Source organism: Microtus pennsylvanicus, chromosome 1 (genome assembly GCF_037038515.1).
Source record: "Microtus pennsylvanicus isolate mMicPen1 chromosome 1, mMicPen1.hap1, whole genome shotgun sequence".
NCBI classification, from domain to species: domain Eukaryota; kingdom Metazoa; phylum Chordata; class Mammalia; order Rodentia; family Cricetidae; genus Microtus; species Microtus pennsylvanicus.
Window position 1 is genome coordinate 79,328,761 of NC_134579.1, and position 20,835 is coordinate 79,349,595.

General features: G+C 39.7%; 1 protein-coding gene across 4 annotated transcripts in view; it reads right to left on the minus strand.

Moving 5' to 3' along the window:
* Positions 1–20,835, minus strand: part of Spidr (scaffold protein involved in DNA repair) — a 217,147-nt gene that overhangs the window by 119,283 nt on the left and 77,029 nt on the right. For all 4 annotated transcript variants that reach the window (XM_075970685.1, XM_075970694.1, XM_075970704.1 and 1 more), the window contains one exon: positions 17,493–17,712. In XM_075970685.1, the coding sequence (XP_075826800.1) occupies positions 17,493–17,712 (220 nt within the window). The remainder of the gene's footprint in view (positions 1–17,492; positions 17,713–20,835) is intronic.

The following is a 20,835-nucleotide window of genomic DNA, read 5'->3' on the forward strand; positions in this document are numbered from 1 at the left end:
TTTAAAAGGAAAACCTGCAAATATCAACCAAGGATTTAGCCGGTTGGTGGAGTGCGTCCTATAGGACCCATAGGGTCCTAGGGGTTGATCCTCAATACATATAAAACCAGGAATGGTAACATAGGGCTATAATCCCAGCACTCAGGAAAAGGAAGCAGGTAGATCAAAAGTTCAAGATCATTCTTGTTTACACAGCTCCAGGGCAGCCTGGAACAGATGAGATCCTGTCTAAAAGAGAGAGAAGGTTGAAAGCTCAACAGATGTTGGTTATTCATTTAATTCCAAGGACAAATGCTACTTTCTTCATACAATTTTAATTAAAACAAATTACTTTAAGGGGCTGGAGAAATGGCTTAATGGTTAAGACCTCTTGCTGCTTTTGCAGAGGACCAGGTTCTGTTCCTAGCATCCACATGGCAATTCAAAACTATCTGTAAATCCAGTTCTGGGAGATCCGAACCCTTTATGTGGCCTCCATAGGCACCAGGCAAAGAATAGAGACAAACATGCAAAACACCTATATACATAAAAATAAGTAAATCCTTAAAAACAAATTACTTTAAAATAAAAATTACTTGCTTGGAATACAAACCAAATGAGAAATGCTGACTAACCCATAAAATCTTCAGTAACAATTCAAACATTAAACAAGACATGCCATGATGAATCCAGTAAAGGGAAGGGTCTATTAACGCTCTGGAGTTCACGGGGGCCCACATTTGACTCTAGGACCCGAGTGTTAGTAGAGTTCAATGTGCAACAGGGTTTTGACAGCATCTGGTATAACCTCAACCTTAGCCCTGCTGCCACCTAGCCACTGATCTATTCAGTCAACCCATCTCACAGCTAACAGTGTCATCCATCTCTAGAAATGAACTTCAGGGGGATGTTTTTCTAGAAAGACTCATGGAAAACCAAACAACCAGAGATGGAGGGAACACATAAAAAAGTATTGCAAAGAAGAGTCAGAAAAGAATCAACCATGCCTAACACAGGAAATAAGCAAACTCCCAAAACTAATGCAGAAGAATGAAAAGAATATCAACAGTCCAGGAAACCATCATCTAAAACATTTTTAGGAAATTGAAAACCCTTTCAATAATGATATTAAATGTAAATTGACTGAATATACCAGTAAAAAGATGCAGAGAAGTCAATGGAATTTGAAAAGTAAGAGCTGTATGCGTCCTACAAAAAAAGGTAAAACATTTAGCATGCCAAGGCATCTAAAAATTGACTATCAAAAGATGTAAATCATACTACTAAGTAAACGAAATCCAAAAACAAGCAGGCATAGCTACCTTGGCAACTGATAAAAAAGACTTCAAACCAAAACTAATCAGACTGATAAAGAGGGGTCAGACATATTAATATTAATAAATGGAGCGATGCACCAAGAAGATATTACAACTGAAGGGCTGGAGAGATGGCTCAGTGGTAGAGTGGATACTGCTCTTGCAGAGGACCTGGGTTCAGTTTCCAGCATCTATACCAAGCGGACAACCTCCTATAACTCCAGTTCCAGAGAATCTGATGCCCTCTTCTGGTCTCAAAAAGCACTCATATACCTAGTACATATAAACTCATTCAGGTCTATAGACAAACACATAAATTAAAAAAAGAATAGATTTTAAAAATATTCATAGTTAGCATACATTTTAAAATGTATTCATAAATACATAAAACTAAACAATAATAATTAGAGAAAAGAGGCTATCAACTTGAGAATGGAAGGAACACGGGAGGGGAAGGTAGTTGGAAGTGGCTAGAAGAAGGAAAGAGAGGGGGAAAGCTATGTAAGTGTATTTGAATTAAGAACATATGAAAATAAAAGACACAATTATTGTAAGCATTTTTACATTAAATACTTGGAGTCTCCCAATTTCATAAAACAAACACTAAAATGCTACATCATTACAAATGAGTATCAGTGGGGAGCTTTAATAATCTACTGTCACACAGGCCTTTCAAACAAAAGATAAGCGAGGAAACTTCAGAGCTAAAATTCATCCTAAATCATCTGGACTTAACAGAATATATACAGAATATTCCACTAAACAGATAAGTAGTATGTTCTTCAGTGGTATGTGGAACCTTTTCATAAATTGATCACACTGGATCACGAATCAAGCTTCATCAAATTTTAAGAAAATAATTTGAGACAATGTCATATGCCTTGTTAGACTACAATGGATTTAAATAAATCAACAGGGAAAGAAATTACAAGCTACTTGGCCAGAACAACACAATTTGAATGAACAGTAACAGTAATCCAAGGAATCAGACAGGAAATTAAAAAAAAATTCCTAGAGTCAAAATGAAAATGAGAATACAATTTACCAGAACCTATGGGACATAGTCAAGTTAGTCCAAAGAGGAAACACTATAGGTTTAACATTTCACAGCACTGTGGCACATGCCTTTAATCCTAGCCCTTGGGAGGCAGAGGCAGATGGATCCCTGAGTTTGAGGCCAGCCAGGTCTACAGAGCAAGTTCCAAGACAGCCAGGGCTACACAGAGAAACCCTGTCTCAAAAACCAAGACAAAGCAAACAAACAAGAAAGACTTCACATTAAAAATTAGAACAATCTCCGATAAGCAACTTAATGTCACAACTCAGGGTTCTCAAATGGGGCGGGGGGAAGCCAATTCCAAACCTAGTTGAAAGCAAAAAATAATAAAGGTCAAGGAATAAATAAATGAATGAGATAGAGACTATAAGAAGAATATATGTTGGGCCAGGTGGTGCACACTTTCATCCTAGAACTTGGAGGGGCAGAGGCCAGAGTGAGTTCCAGGTCAGCCAAGGTTGTTCTGTAAATGCAAAGCAAACAATGCAGAACAAAAAACCAACACCAGCACCAAAAAAAAAAAAAAAAAAACCAACAACAACAACAATACACACAACCAAGAAGTTGGCTATTTGAAAAAGCCAGTAAGATTAACAAACCCTTAGCCAAACCAGCAGGGGGAGGGGGAGAGAAACAAACTAAGAAAATTAGAGACAAGAGGGGTACTGTTAAAACAGACTCCAATACAATCCGGAACATAACTAGAGAATACTGTACATATTTATTCTTCAAAAATCTAGAAAACCTAGCAGGAATGGGTACATTTCTGAACATGTGACCTACTAAAACTAAAACCACAAAATCCAAGGAACTTAAGACTATGAGCAGTGATGTGGGAGCTGTAACAGTGCCAGATGGGTTCACTGCTGAATCTTATAGAATTTTAAGAAACATTTGACACAACACTTCTCAAATTGCTCACAAAATATAGAGAAAAGAAATATTATGAGGTTTATTCTACAAAGTCAGTAGTATTCTGATCCCCAACCCACATAAAGACATGATTAAGAAAGAAAATACATACCAATTTCCCTGATTAACAGAGACACAAATTCTCAACAAAACACCAACTTCAGGAAATCATTCAGATACATCATAACCAAGTAGGCTTCATCTCAGAGATACAAGGTTAGTTTAAAAGACACAAATCAATAGACTTAAGGACAGAAATCACGAAATTATCTCTACAGATGCAGACAAGGTTTATATGACTTTATCATAAATGTCCTGGAGAAACTAGGAATAAATGGAGTATACCTCAAAATAATAATTATATAAAAAAATCTATACTTAATATTATGCTAGACATAGACATACTAAGAACATTTTATTCTCTTTCCTGAGACAAGGATGTTCATTCTCCCATCTAGCTAGAGCATTAAGACAAAACAATAAAGGGGTAGAACAAGAAGAAAGAAAAAAGGTTAAACTACCTCTGTTTGCAGACATGATTAGGACCTAAAAGACTCTACAGAATTTACCAGAAGACTCTTTGATCTAATAAGCATTTTTAATACAGCTGTAGTATACAAAATCAAAACAACAGAAACTAGCACCCTTCACAGATATCAACAAAGAATTCACAGAAAAGAAATTAGAGGGAAAAAATCCCATTCATAATAGCTCAAAATTAATAAAACTTCTATGAATACACCTAAGCAAGGAAGTGCAACATTTTTATCATGAAAACTGCAATGCAGAAAATAGATGAGGTTAAGACTTTTGATACTTGGCTTCATTAGGGTTTCTATTACTGTGATGAAACACCATAGCCAAAAAGCAAATTGGGGATAAAAGGGTTTATTTGGCTTACACTTCCACAATGCTGTTCATCACTGAAGGAAGTCAGCACAGGAACTCAAGCAGGGTAGGATCCTGGAGGCAGAAGCTGATGCAGAGGCCATGGAGGGGTGCTGCTTACTGGCTTGCTCCCCATGACTTGCTCAACCGCCTTTCTTACAAAACCCTGGACTAGAAGACCAGGGTGGCACCACCCACAACGGACTGGGCTCTATCCCATTGATCACTAAATGAGAAAATATCTTGCAGATAGAAATCATGGAGGCATTTCCTCAACTGAGGCTCCTTCCTCTCTGATGACTCTAGCTTGTGTCAAGTTGATACAGTACAGTCCGTTTCATTGGCAGTATCAATATAGTAAAAATGGCTATATTATCAAAAGCCATCTATAGATGGAGGCAATTCCCATCAAAATTCCTGTTACTCTCCACAGAACTAGAAAAAAATAATCCAAAAAAATCAGTCCAAGGGAGACAGACAGAACACAGCTAAATGTATACCTGACCTCAATTGTACTATAGACCTAGAGTCAAAAAGACAACCTGGTGCTGGCAATTAAAGCAGAACTGGACCAATGTAACAGAATAGTGGATTTGGAAGTAAACAGACAAAGCTATAGCCACCTATTTTTTTTTAACCAAGGGAACAAAAACATGAAGAAAAAGAGTCCATTTTAAGGAAGGATAATCACTAAACGACCCTCCATCCCCAACCCAAATTCTTTAATGATATCTATCTACTACCTTATATACTAATTTTAATTTTTTTGAAAAATTACAAATAGAGTTCTTACTCAATGGGCAGATTTTAAATGATGCCTTTCAAATGTAAATTTCTTATTAAAAACCGGTGAAAGAAAACTTAGTAACTTATCATTCCTTTAACTTACCACAGTAACTATTTAAGAGTGTCCCACCACGGGCTGGAGAAATGGCTCAGTGGCTGCTCTCTCGCACAGAAACAGTTGGGCTTTTAGCATCCACACTGAGCAGCTTACAACCATGTGTAACTCTAGCTACTCTGGCCTTCAAGGGCACACATGCGCTCACACACACAAAATAAACAAATAAACAGAAATGAAGTAAGTCTTTAAAACGGTATTTTATCAACAAGTGTAACTTTGGACAACAGCAGAAATCGACAAGCTGAAGGTACCCCGCCCCCACCTCACTTGGGGACAGCAAGGCCAGTGGTGGTCACTACAGTAAACAACTACGATGAAGAGGTGGCGAAGCCTGTACTGTAGAGAGGCAGAACTGGAGACGTGCAGGCGCTGACAAGTGTGAGGGGGCCAAGGTCGACAGTGAAACAGGTCATTGCCCAGTGTGGTCGGTGGGGTGGGGTGTAGCAGCCTGGAGCTTACTCAGACAGGACTCAGCCGCCCAACACATTGCGCAGCAGGACGCTCACCCTGGCTCTGGGCAAGCATGGAGGCAGGGATGAGGAATGCTTCACCTTCTGGACTGAACTGCCTCAAAGAACCACCAAGATTGTCTGTGACGTGAATGCGGGTCATGTATAGATCAGGGGTCCTGATGCAGTGGGGGTGGAGGTGAGAAGTAGGGATGGGGACTTGGGGTCAGTGTCTGTGGTGTCTCTGTGTCCTGTGTTACCACCTAATATCATGCCAAAGTCTGTTATCTATGTTGTGGCTTGAAGCCAGGTTGATGTATGGCCCATGCTTTGGCTGAGGATCATGTCTAGGTCCAAATTCATACTGCAGCCGGGGTCTGTATTAATGTGGCCCATGTTAACCATGGAGTTCTTTTGAATGTCCATGGTCTGTCTATGTTGCAGTCTGAAGCTATGTAGACGTCTGTGGTCCTACTGCCACTGGGGGCTATGTTCATGGTCTCTGCTGTCACCAGAAACCACGAGGAAGCTCCATGATCCAAGCTCCACCTGACTGTGAAGAACAAGGAAGCTACTTTGGCAGTGACACTGTGTAAACCCACAATTGAGAAGGAGGGACATGGAAGACTTCTGTAATGACCCCTACCCCTACCCAATGATACTCTGCAAAAAATTAACAGCTTAAAAAAGGAAACTATCAAAAAAAATCTTAAAAATTGTGATTAAGGATGTTGAAGTGTAGCTCTCCACAACTAATGGCACAAACTAGACTTTTTATTTCCCATTTTGTTGATGAGAAGGTCAGAGGGTGAACATGGAAGGACTGGAAGTGAGTATGACTGGGGTGTATGAGGTAAAATTCCCAAAGAATCAATAAAAATACTATTTTGAAAAAAGTGGAACTTTATGTATATAACAAAAACATAATAGCTGAGTCAAACCTAACTTCGTGAGGTACTTATTTTAAAAAATGAAAGAAACAATAAAAACACTCATTTTGTCTAAAATGAACTCAAAATCTCCTCCTGGTTCACATGGTATTGCTGTGTTGGAAGAGCCAGTAAGTGGAACGAAGCAAGGTAAACATTTGTGGGGGTCATATCCAAGGGCCGTTTCCACAGCAATACAACAGGTATTCTGTGCAGACCTCCCTTGCTAGAAAGCTAAAGACACAGAAGGATGTCACCATAGCTATATTTAAAAGGACTTGGAAAAAATAATTTCTATGACAATGATAGGGAAAAATTACTTAAATTTTGACAAATAGTCACAGCATATTCTTGACAACTTCCTGGTTTATACAGTTCCAAAACGAAATTTCCAGGTGTGAAGGGGAACTTAAGAAAAGAAGCTGTGTCTGCAGAGACTGACATTAGAACATCCATACTTGGGAGAGATTTGAGTGCTATAGGTCCAAAGGCTAATTACCTTATCTTGGGCCCCCAGAGCAGCCACTCCAAGCCTACCTTAGTTGTGGAACTAAAATCCTATGACTAATAGATAAAAGCCTTTTGGGATCTACCAACTTAGCCTGATAATTATAATAATTATTATTATTATGACTTTTCCAGAGGTTTTGATACATAAGCTAGTCCAGGCTACCCTGGAACTTATAACTATCCTGACTTAGACCCAAGAACTTTTATTACCATGTTCACAATATGATGCTTATAGTATCAATTCAAGTTATAGCAAATCTATCACAGAAGGTCTGTTTTCTGTTGAATGTTTATACTTTCTGTTCTTAAGGAGCTAGAAATCTACAAAGCAGGAAGGTAACTAAACTACTAAGCAGAATATGAGAAGTACTATATGAGAAACACAACCTAAATCAAAACTGAGCAAAAACTGAAATGGTTCAAACACTGCAGAGAGAGCTCATTCAGCTGGAAAAAATCAGAAGGGACTTCGTGAGGAACTGAAACTTAGGATGTCTTAAAAGGAGCATCAAGACATCCAGACAGAGTAGGATAGAAATACTAGGAATTTAGAGTTGGTTCATTAACTTGGCCAGTGACGGGTCAACCAAAACACATTTGTGGTGGTTTGAAAGAAAATGGCCCCTAAATGGTGTGGCACTCTTACAAGGTGTGGCTTTGTTGGAGGAAGTGTGCCAGTGCGAGGATAGGCTTTGAGGTCTCTTTCTCAAGCTTCCCTCAGTCTGACAGTGAGTCAACTTTCTGTTGCCCACAAGATGCAGCACTCTCAGCTCTAGTACCATGTCTGCCTGCATGCTGCCATGCTCCCCTTCATGATCACAACAGACTGAACCTCTGAAACTCTAAGTGAGGCATCCTCAATTAAATGCTGTCCTTTATAAGAGTTGCTGTGGTTGGTCATGGTGTGGTGTAGGAAATCCTTCTGTCTTTGTGTTGCTTTCATTGGTTAATAAAGAAACTGATTTGGGCATGAATTTAGATAGGCAGGGAAGACAGAACTGAGAGAAATGCAGGGAGAAAGAAGGGCTGAGTCAGAGAGACACTACGGAGCTGCTGCCAGAGTCAGACATGCTGAATCTTTGCCGGTAAGTCACTGCCATATGATGATATACAGATTAATAGAAATGGGTTAAATTAAGATGTAAGACTTAGCCAATAAGAAGTTAAGAGCTAATGGGCCAAGCATTAATACAGTTTCTTTGTGGTTAGTTCGGGGGCTAGCTAGCTGGGCGGCCTGGACAAACAAGCAGGCCCTCCTTGCAACAATGGTGTTTCCTCAGAGCAATAGTAAACCCTAATTAAGACAACATTTAAATAAGCTGAAGGGAAATCTTCACATGCAGGTTGAGAAACAGGTAAAGGTGAACAGAAAAGAAAGAAGCATCTAATATTTCTATACAAGCAAGACACAATATCAAATCTGCTTCCTAAATATACATCAGAAATGAGTCAAGACCAGAAGTATGTTGCTAAGTGGCTTAGGGATAGAAGGCCCTGAAATTGGCTACCAGCTGCAAAGCCTGTAATATTTCACACAAGCAGTAAAAACACAGCAGTGGAAAAGGTAAAGAGGGAATAAAGGAGCCATGTGGAGGAACAGTCTCTGACTGAGACACTTGTTCCTTAAAACTCGGGTTTCCAAGCTAATCACCAATTATAATCACTAATCACATGTAAATTGATGGAAGCAACAAGGTAGGTACCAGGGTTAGATTCCTGGGAAAATGAAACCAGACAGATCTTTCCAATCCAACCCTAGAGAGGAAAAGCCTTGTGAGGAAGCTGCTTACTCTGCTCAAGGAGGGAAATCACTAGCTAGTCTTGATACAACACATCATGCTTGTGGTGGTGTTTTGGTTTGGTTTTTTTTGCAACTGGCATGGAGAAGGGGCGAATCTAGTGCAAAGAGAAGTGGATAGACAGGCTTTGTCTTTGCAAATTAGAGAATGGGGTATGTGCTAGTTTGAAAGCCCCCCAAAAAGGTGTGGCCTTGCTAGAGTAGGTGTGTTCTTATTAGAGAAAGTGTGTCATTGTGAAGGCAAGTTTTGAGGTCTCATATATGCACAAGCCATGCCCAGTGAGACAGACCACTTCCTGTTGCCTTCGAACCAAGATGTAAGACTCTCAACTACTGCTCCAACACCATGCCTGCCTACACACTATCATATTCCCAGCCACCATGTTCCCAGCCATGAAGATAATGGACTAAACCTTTGAACTGTAAGCCTTCATCTCAATTAAAATAAGAGTTGCTGTGGTCATGGTATCTCTTCACAGCAACAGCAACCCTATGATGGAAACCTTATGCAATCAAGGGTGTCATAACATGGGTTAGAGTTAGAGGCCTTGCCCATCCTGTATTGTCTCAGCTTTCTGTCCTCTGCCTCAGCTCTGTAGGATTTTATACATAGGGTCCTTGATATGGAATCATTTTAAAAAACAAAAAGGATGGGTGTGGTGGCACCTGTATGAAATCCTAGCACTTGGGAGGTAGAGGTAAGAGGACCAGAAATTCAAGACCAGACAAATCTACAAAGTGAGTTTGAATCCAGCCTGGATACATGAAACTCTACCTCAAAAATCCAACATCAGTAAATCAAAACAAAATTTAAGGGGCTCAATTTTGGGTTGCTTTAAGTCTTTGCACATCTCCATTTTTTTGAATATAAAAGTTGGTACAAAGAACATCTGTTTTGATATAATGCCCCTGCCCCCCATGTTTTATGAGATTATATTTGTTCTTTTCTATACATAGGATTTGAAATACTTTTAGACTTGAAAAAAATTCGAGAAATGCCTTTGTATTCATCTACTAGATTAACGAATAGTAAGACTTATGTCATATTAGCTTTCTCACTGTCTCCAAATAAATAATATACAGTTGTGGTCACTGAAGTTACAACTGTTACTAATTTGTGGAACTATAGAGAATAACCTGTAGACACTGTACAATTTGACTCTGAATGCTTTTAGGTGTATTCTGAAGCACAAGGCTTTTCCTTTAGCCACAGTATAATGAAAACATTCAAGATGGGAACAATATTGTAACATAATATACAGTCCATATTCAAACTGTATCAGTTGTCCCAATAATGACTTTTAGAGCAGTCCTTCCCAGTGCAGGACAAACTGAGATGAGGCAGTGTTTCAACATTTGCCTTTGTATGACCAGAGCTGCTGCCTGTCTGCAGCTCACAAGTCCTAGTGGACTCCCTGGGAGAAGTCAGACCATAAAGCCTGCCCCAGGGGGGATGGATAACCTTGTTCAGCCTTACAATCAAACTCACAAGTGCTCCACAGAAATGGGCAAGTGGTCTCCCCAATATACCTTTAGGGGGACAGACACATCTGTCATTAAAGATATCACTGATTTCAAAGTATAATAAATAGGAACATGTTTAATTCTTCACTAGACAACATCATTAAGTCACTTCTTTGTGTGAGGCCATGTACCCAGCACTCAGATTGTCTAGTGAGCAAGACTTCTATATTCCAGTTATTTAATTTGATTCTTGGATACTGATTCAAAAAAAATATTGTTAAGGCAAAAACATAGCAGTTTGTTAAGTTTACACACACACACACACACACACACACACACACACACACACACACACGGTGTAGGAGGTCCTTTTGTCTATGTGTTGCTTTCATTGGTTAATGAATAAAGAAACTGTCTTGGCCTGTTGATAGGGCAGAACTTGGGTAGGTGGTGAGACGGAACTGATTGCTGGGAGAGGGAAGGCAGAGAGAGACACCATGGACCACCAGAGTCAGACATGCTGAATCTTTGCTGGTAAGCCACTACCACGTGGCAATATACAGATGAATAGAAATGGGTTAGCTAATGGGCCAAGCAGTGTTTTAATAATTATGGTTTCTGTGTGATTATTTCAGTTCAGGGCAGCCAGGACAAACAAGCAACCCTCCTCCTACACACACACACACACACACACACACACGTGTTCAGTGTGGGTGTAGTATAACAACGTCTTCCCCCTCTAGTGTTCACTCTGCCATAGCTTTCTCTACTTTCACCGTGGATAAGAAACAGAAATATTGTTGGCAGTGAAAGCATACTCCTTAAGTGAAGCTCTGTTGCTTCAGAGTCACTATTCTAACTGTAAAGAGTTTGCTGAGATGTAGAGTTTGGCTCTGGGCAAATGTCTGAGTGGCTGGCTTCCTAAACCAGCTCTAAAGTGTTCTAATTTATGAGCTAATTAGAATGAAGTAATTTTACTAGAGGGAGAAGACTTTGTTATACAGGATTGGAATTAGAGAGGGACCAAGCCAGTGTCCAACTCCAAAACCAGCTCTATATATTTATAAATATAAACACATACATATATATATATTAACATATATATAAAAGAAAATTCACATACAATGACTAGTCACTGAGTTCTGACTAATGTTTACAATTGATGCAACCCAAGCAACTGCTGGGCTACTGACCATCGCTATCATCACAAGAGAACTCCCTCAACCCTTACTTCCAAGGACTCCGTTTCACTGGCTGCCCCAGAAATTCAAATTGAACTGACTGTTCTCCCACTCAGGTAGTAACTAGGCTGACCCTGCTTAGTTTCTCAGATCAGAAAAGATTGGCTTATAAATAATGCTTCCTGTTTCCTAGACTGCTCCCATATACTATACCCCCTAGGTGCAATATAACAAATAGAAATCAGGATTATACTTTACAGAGATCACAACACTGTGGCTAGAATGTCTGTCAGTCAGAAGACAGAGCACACGGATTACTCTTTCTTTCATTCTTTCTTTCTTTCTCTTTTTCTTTTTTTGTTGTTGTTTTTCGAGACAGGATTTCTCTGTAGTTTTGGAGCCTGTCCTGGAACTAGCTCTTGTAGACCAGGCTGGCCTTGAACTCACAGAGATCCGCCAGCCTCTGCCTCCCGAATGCTGGGATTAAAGGCATGCGTCACCACCGCCCGGGCAGACTGCTTTTTAAAAGTAATATCACAAAGCCACTGTTTGTGGGGGTGTCTTACACTACACCTCAATAAAGTACCTAACGTACCATCACTTGTTCTGTAACTTCCTCCCACACTACTCAGTAATCCCATGGAAGCAGATGACTAATGATCCTGACTTAACTTTTCAACAAAGAACAAGCATATTTACTATCATCTCATCAAAAAAAAATCACAATAGATTTAATAAAGTTAGTATTTCCAGATTTTCAAGTTCACAAACAAGTTTCTAAACATGTTGCCCAGTCTGACAAACCAACTTGGTCCCAATGAAGGTATTAATTGCCATAAAGAAATGAAGAATCAGTTCAAAGGACCATAGGAATCAGCTACAGACACCCCTGCTTCAGGTGGCCTGGATAGGAATACATTAGCAATATGCCTATTCCTGACTGGATATGCTTCTGATAAATCCCAACCCAAGCCAAGCCACAGGTGGTACAGACAGGCTGGCCACCCACTGATCACCCACAGCCTGGAGAACATGCGATCCCAGATTGTACTGTTCAGTTAATGTGAACAGAAATGTTTACCATTCCAACATTTCATGTCATCAGCTAGCTACCCACTAAAATTATCTATTCCTGTGGAATGCTTGGAATTTCCTCATTGGTAAGGATTTGGAAGGTTCTAAGTACAGACTCTATTCTCATAAAATGGTGCAGTTTTGTGGAAATCCACAAACTATAAGATAAAACAAATATGCTTGTGCCAAAGACAGTGCCCCATACAATTCTGGGAATATAATTTTTTTTTACTTTGGATGCTAAATCCATGTTATCATTGATTTATATTTACCCATTTTTTATCTTTAAAAGTATATAAAAGTATTCCTGATATTAGAAAAAACAATATTTGTCTTATTGGACCTGGATTACCTTTCAATGATTTATTTCTAGCTCCATCCAATTACCTTAGAATTTAATAATTTCTTTTTTGAAACAGCTGATTAATATTCTATTGTAGTGTATCACATTTTCATTATCCAATCATCAGTTGATGGACATCTAGGCTGTTTCCAAGTTCTGGCTCTTGTGAATACCATAGCAATGAACCTGGAGGAGCAAATATCTCTATAATAGGATGGAGTGTCCTTTGGGTATATGCCCAAGAGTTGTATAGCTTGATCTTGACACAGATCTTTTCCAAGCTTCACGAGGGACCATCAAACTGACTTTAAAAGTGGGTCTATGAGTTTGAAGTGAGTTCCATTTCCTCTCATCCTTGCCAGCATGAGTTGTCATTTGTTTCATTGATCTTGACCATTCTGACCGGTTTAAACTGAAGTCTCTAAGTAGTTTCAATTCGAATTTCCATGCTGGCTAAGCAAGGACATTGGATATTTTAAGTGTTCCTAAGTGCCATTTGTATCTTATCTTTTGAGAACTCTCTACTTTGTTATTTTAAATTTTAAATTCAGTTATTTCTTTTCTTGATGTTCAGTTATTTTTAGCTCTCTATATATTTTCGATATTAACTCTCATCAGCTGTGCAATTGATAAAGAAATCTTCCCGTTTTGTTCACAGGATGGTGTGCTTTTCAGCTTCATGAGGCCCCATCTACGGTCAGCCTTGGTGCCTGTGCTACTGGTTTCCCTGGATTTCCCCTGGGCTAATGAATTAAAAACTATTGAACCGTTTCTTTTCTATCAGATTCAGGGTATCTGGTCTTATGTTGAGGTCTCTGATTCACTAGGAGTTAAGTAAGGCTCAGGGTGGTAGGTATGAATCTATTTGCTTTCTTCTACATGCAGGTATTCAGACTAACCAGCACCATTTGTCGAAGATTTTGTCTTTTTTCTTAGGACTGCTTGACCAGAGTTCTAAGCAGAACTTCAGATTGCAATCTAAACCTGAGTCTTAATTTATTCAGAATAAACTGCCAGTCAGCCCACCCACATGCCCACCATGAGCCACCACTGTTCACTGTCAGTCCCTAGAACCTCACAGAGTCCTCAAAAGAAAAGAAATAAAAGAAACTCCTGAGACAAAATATAATCAAACAGTACAGGCAGGTGATCAAAGAAAGGATAGTAAATGCTGAAATTGAAAAATACCAAGTAAAAATACAGGCAAGCCCATAAGAATATCACCTGACTTTTCAGCTAAAAACAGAACAATACAACAAAAAGTGGTCAAAAAAAACCCCACCATATCTACAAGAAACAACAACAAACAAACAAAAAAACAGAACAATATTTAGTAATAAATCTCAATGTTAAATGTCCCAACTGCCTAATAAAAGGACACAGGTGAACAGATGGAGAAGAAAAGACAATCCATCTTTTTGCTAACTCCAAGGTGTGCAGCAAGCCATCGGGCAAACACTGCATTGGGGTAAAGGGATGGAACAAGACAGCAATGTAAATATTTGCCAAGATGGACTTCAACCCAAAATTAATCAGAAGAGACAGGGATTCCTCGTGGATTTCTCAGCCATCCATATTATGTTCCCTCCCTCCCTTCTTCTTCTCTACCTATCCCCTCTCCTTTCCTAAGGAGGCTCCCTTTCCCTGTTTCCCAATCAGATCACTTGTCTCCTTCTACTCCCCTCTTCTGTAATAACTTTGACACCATCTAGTTGCTCCCTAATTGGACTAAAGACTGCTTAACAAGGACACTATGCCGAATACTAGAAACCCAGCTAACTACACAGTGCTAGTGGAGGCATGGTTACTGAAGAGAATCCACAATCACTAATTCATTAAATTACCATAGTACTTAAAATAATCTATAAACATTTGTCCTTATACCCACACGTAAGTGTAGTCTTCACCCCTCATCAAGGAAATTTCTCTTTGCAACAGAGGAAGACCATTACAATTTTAGTGGCTAGAAAGATAGCTCAAAAGGTTAAAAATTCTTACTGCTCTTATAGAGGACCCAAGTTGGATTCCTAGCACCCAGGTAGGGTAGCTCACAACAGCCTATGACTCCAGCTCTCAGGAATCTGATTCCCTCTTCTGGCCTCTGAGGGAAACTGTACTCATGCACACACATGTCCCCAAATCTTCACAGATACATCTGAACATGCGTAATTTTTGAACTGTTTTTAAAAATTCTATGTCTCTATAAAACAATATATAATTCAGTTCAAGAAGCTCCTCAGGATATGGCTATTTATGATCCTTTGGGCCATGTACAGACAGAAAAATCAGTTGATTTACATGGCCACAGAATTAAACTACTCAGCAGAAAACATGTTCACTCTCAGGGCTGAACCAAGTCCCTACAAAAGTCCTGTATTGAAGCCCTAGGCCCAGAGCACTAAATGATAATAAAGTTAAAGTGAGGCCTGTAGGATGGGCTCAATTGAATCTGACAGATCCTTAAAGGATGAGAAGTCTGTGCATGGATAGGCATCAGGGGTAGACACACACAGGAAAGGTCCTGAAAGATGATACCAAGTGCACTGTGCTCCAACAGCCAAGCAGAGATTCAGAGGAAATCTATCTCTCTGGTACCTTGACCTTGGCCATCATAATCTATACTGGGAAAAATAAATTTCTATTGTTTAACAAGATAAGGTAGCAATCTGTTAAGGCAGCCTGAACATACTAAGCAGCTAGTGCAAATTTATCTGTTACCACTGAGAAGATGACCAAAGTTGAACAGTACTGTCTGCACAGCCCAGGAGACCTGGACTGTCTCACCTGTCTAGGAATTTTATGGCTTCTCCTTCCCTAGGGGACTTTGAATACTGGCCTGTTCTTTGCGATAGGGCCATTGTTCTACAAATAGAGATATTATATGCGACTATCATTGGATTAAATTACTGTATATTCCAGAAATGTGCAGCAAATAATTTGTTGGGATTTTAAGGGTGTGCTGGCTTGAATGAGAATGGACTCTAAGAACACATACATTTGAGTAATTGGTCCCTAGCTGATGGAACTGATTGGAAAGAATGAGGAGGTATGGCTTTGCTGGAGCAGGTGTGTCAGCAGGGATGGGCTCTGAAGTTTCTGAAGACTCCTTCCATTCTGAATCTGTCCTGTGGTTGTGTCTCAAGAGTGAACTCTCAATCACTGTATCAGTGCCACGCCTGCCTGCCTGCTGTCACGCTACCCGCCGTGATGGCAATGACTCTAATCCTCTGAAACTACAAGCCTCAAATAAAATTTTTTATGTTGTCTTGGTGTCATATCACAGCAATAGAAAAATTAAAAAAAATGGTTAAGCGATCCTTTTAAATAAAATTAGGTAACATATTGAAGGCCCTAGCAACATTTAGGGGCATCCGAATGCTGTGTCTTACTTGGCATCACTAACACTTAGAAGAACTTCTTTCCTGCGTTTGTAGCTACTGATTACATTTATACATCTAACTTGCTCTCCCCTCACTTCCTCCCAACCTCCTTTTCTCTCTCTTTCCCAGTATTAGGAAATGAATTAAGGTTTAAGGTGCTTCAGCACTGAGCTCAATCCTTAGTCCTGCTTTCTTTTGAGGTGACCATTTTAAGAAAGACACATAAAGGGACTCTAGGAAATTCATGACATTACCTTATTTCACATATTTTCACATCTGTAGGTTTGCTAAAATGCCTACTGCCAGCACTAAAATATGTTGCCAGTTACCCTAGTTAGTACAAACATTCTGGAGTCTTTTCCTTGAGAGAAAACCTACTTCTTTCAGCATGGCACAGCATAGAAACAGCTAGGCTTCACATGTCATTTCTGGGACAAATACAAGACTCTTTGCAACCCTTCTTTTAAGTCTACACTCCAATTAGGTAGCAAAAAATACTAAAAGAATAAAAACAAAAATATCCAGGAGAAAAGAATGAGGAAAGGTATAAGAAGGTAACAAGGCAGGCACTGGACACATGGTAGCCTGAGGCCCTCTCACAAGTGATCCTGAGAATCATGAAGAGATCAATGCAGACCAGAAACGATCACTAGCCATGATGCTCTAAAAGACCTCCTGTGGAAGGAAGGTAAGCTTATGTTTAACATCTGTAGCCAATCCCAAATCCAAGAATCTAGGAATTTCATAGATGGAACGGAACCTTCTACCAATAAATTTAATAATTAGTATTTACCAAAAGTAATAAAGTTTTTTTGATAGTAAAAACTATTCTCATAAGCAAAAGAAAGCAAATGTTAGAACTGCTGTAAATTTTGGTCTAGTAATGATTATTTAGTCTCCTGGAGTTCAAACTATATTGTGCACTAATCCATTCTTTTTATATTTCCCTCTTAAATGACATCAAGAAAAGAATAAAGTAATATATTATTATCCTATTGTCACTTAAGATCGCCTACTACACCTATTTTCCCAGAAAGAACAAGAACAAAAACGGCCAGACTACAGATCATACAACACACGTCATAGACAAAAATCCTCAAGTGGTTGTTTTTCCTACTCCCTAAATCCGAATTATAAAATCTCTGATTCCAAGCAGACACAATCCTGTCACATAAGATCCAACTCACATCCTGGCTTTCCTCTCTTGGCATTTTTCTAACAAAGTCACAGAACTTTTCCTGGTAAAAATGTCTTCCGCTTATGAGGCAAATGCACAGTTGACAGCTGGACTCAGCTTGCTGTACTCACCAAGGAGGGAAGATGTAGATGATGTCCTGGGGATGCCCCCTTAGGTGGTCTGCAGTCTCTCTGGTAAAGAGAACCTTCAGACAGGCTCCCAGTCCCGGAGCTGTGCCCCTGGGAGGGCTGGTGGTTGGTGGCCCTGCTAACTGCTCACACACTGCAACTTGCATGGTGCATTCTTCATGTAGTTCCAGAATTTTCACAGTTAAGACACCAGACTTTCTGCCTAGAAGCAGAACAGACCAAAAAAAAAAAAAAAAAAAAGAAAAGAAAAGAAAAGAAAAGCCACACATTTAGAAACATCCTACACATTAGCTGCTTCTCTGCTTCTGTCAGAAACTATGTACCAGTGACAGCAAAGGAATGTTCATGGACTCCTGAGTGCTTGAGGTATGGATTTAAAAGGGTAGAATTTAATCCGGATTCCAGGAGTGCCCCTCTTATAGAATTGGCCAAATTACATAGATTTCAATTTCTCATCTATGAAACAGATAATGTCACTTGCTCCAGTCAAGATCTGAGAGAATTCGAGGATAAACAAAGGGGACCCGATGCAATAATAGTTATCGACACACATGTTGTACCAATGTAAAAGCACAAAGAACTGGGAGTGTTGGCTCAGTCATAGAACATTTGCCTAGCATGAGTGTGGTTCACCTCATAAGATCAAGTGGCTGGAGTGAGGTGGGACACGCAAAATACTCCTAATAAAAGTCAAAATCTTTGCAAAATCCTCATGTTGGGTGTGGAAGATGTCATCTATAATCCTAACTACTAGAGAGACTAGGTCAAGAAAATCCTGAGTTAAAAGCTAGTCTGGGTATCACGGGGAACAAGACTGGAAGGGGAAGAAAGCCAATTAGCTGGAAGAAAGAGGAAACACAGCAGGGGCTCACGAAGACAGGTGGGTGATGTCTCCTAGGGACACAAAAACTGCTGTGACTCAGAGGAAAGCTGGCCTTTTCAAATCACACAAAACACATACAGGCAAAAGATTAACATGCACTATTAGTTGCAGATAATGAATATATTTTATCTTTTTCTATTAGTGTTTATTTAAAATACAAAATTTGCTAAGCAGGAATAAGGAAAATAGAGCTGCAAATAACACTCAGTATCACCAGTCTCTCAAACACTGCAGATTAACAGCAAAAAGATCAAAAGCCAAGTTTCAAGTTATATATTGTTTCATTTCCGTTTCCAATTCTTCCTCTCTTTTGCTTCATGACTTTGTTTTTCTTTTCCTCAAGCTCCCCATCCATTCTCCTGACCTAGTGCTAGAGTACAGGTTTGCACACTGAGCTGGCTCACCAACTTGTCAGGGCACTGTTCAGGACGACTGCTTCTCACGGTCTGTACCTGTCTCATTGAGGATAGAAAGGAAAAGGGAAGGACATGAGCATGTGCAATGTCAAGTTCCTGCTGGGCATAATGTGAGCAGAAATGGAAGTGCAAAGACAGACTTCTACGACAGCACTGACAGAAGAGCGAGCACGTGACTCCGGCACAGCATGTGTGTCTCTAATGAAAAGTAGTTGTCCTTCAACAGAGAACAGAAGAACAAGCTAGGATCGATCACTCATTAAGTTTGCATATTTCTCTAGGGTAAGGCAGACAAGCAGTACCTAGAAAATTAGGGGTTTTAGAAGCAAAAAGAAAAGTGGTCTACAGAGAAACCCTGTCTTGAAAAAGGAAGGGAGAGAGGGAGGGAGGGAGGGAAGGAAGGAAGGAAGGAAGGAAGGAAGGAAGGAAGGAAGGAAGGAAGGAAGGAAGGAAGGAAGGAAGGAAGCAGCCCATGCTGGTGATTGAGCAGAGAATTAATTGCTGCTGTTTACTGAAAAGCAGCCTGTATCTTTTTAGAAAGACAGAAAGGAATAAAGAAAAGTCTTTCTGGTCTTGTAGCTACAATATTTGCTGTGCATCACACTAGATATGAAGAACTACCTATCAGGTAGCAAAAAGTAACAGATACTCCTCAGTGGTTACTTTAGAGTATGTAGAAATTCATAAAAGGAAAACAATTATAGGAACACACAAACATTATTAGAGCACAAACACCTATGATTCCATTATTAAAATACACTTAAAAACATAGGATGAGCCACACTATTACCGACCGCTCATTTTTGGAAGCATTTAGTTAAGTACTAACAATATTCCAAATGAGATAACGCCTTCTCAATATGCACAGCACTGAATACCTTGGGGGTAAACAAGTTCATGCCCTGAACACCACAGCTGGAGAGAAGGGACAGCAGTCTTGTCCTCTGGGCAGAGTACCACCAGGGGACACAAATAAACAATGCCTTTGTGGAACAAAATAAAGCAGTCTCAGTTCCACTTACCTGAGAGAGAAAAAGAGCATGGGATAAGGTCTGTCAAATTATCTGCTGGAGGCAAGCTCCAAATTTGAGCCCAAGGGATATAAGTACCAGAGACACTCATTTTAAAAAGAATACTGTTTTGCAATCTGATGAATAGTTCAAAAAAAGGTCATTTCTATGCTGCTAGGGCAATGTTTTCCTAAAATGTTGGAGCATTTAATTAAAATATCACATCATCCAGGAAACAGATTGAGTAACTGCCAGAAACAATTACTTAGCTATACTAGAAAGATTTTTAAGAGCTACAGGCTAAGGAGGAGCTGAGTAAAACTGTCTTCTCAATATGACAGGGCTGCTGTACTCATGAACGCAGCAGCTCTGGTGGGCTGCACAAGACCTGCAGGAAGAAAGGTGAGTCAGCACTGTGGCAGGGAGTGGGAATGAGCTCTTGAGCCTGAACTATGGAGAGCTGATGGCTTCTGGGGGACGGAGAGTTGGTTTTCTTTAAAGATATGCTCCTGGTTGGTTGACCATGCTCCAGTGAAAGGCACCACAACTGGGACTACATGGGCAGCACAAATTGTAGTCATGGACTATTATAAAACAACATCAGAAGGAATTAAAAAAAAACAGAGAACATGAAATTGGGGGAGGATAAGGAAGTGAGGCTCAACCTGGAAAGAGTTAGGAGAAGAAGCTGAGAGTGATTATGATCCAAATACACTGTGTGAACATTTTAAAGTATAAATAAAAATATTTTTAATCCTTAAATTAAGAAATACAAACACCTGATTTGTGTTTCTCTAATGGTAATAGTTAATATACATATAGTATTAGCTACCTCTGGAAGCACTGGGAACTGGATCACAGTAAACACACGGTGTAATGCCTGGTCCAGCACATGCGCAGTAATTATAGCATTAGCCTTTAAAAGCATTTTCAAGTCAGTTTTCTTTTTTCAAGACAGAGTATCTCTGTGCAACAGCGCTGGCAGTCCTGGAACTCACTCCGTAGACCAGGCTGGC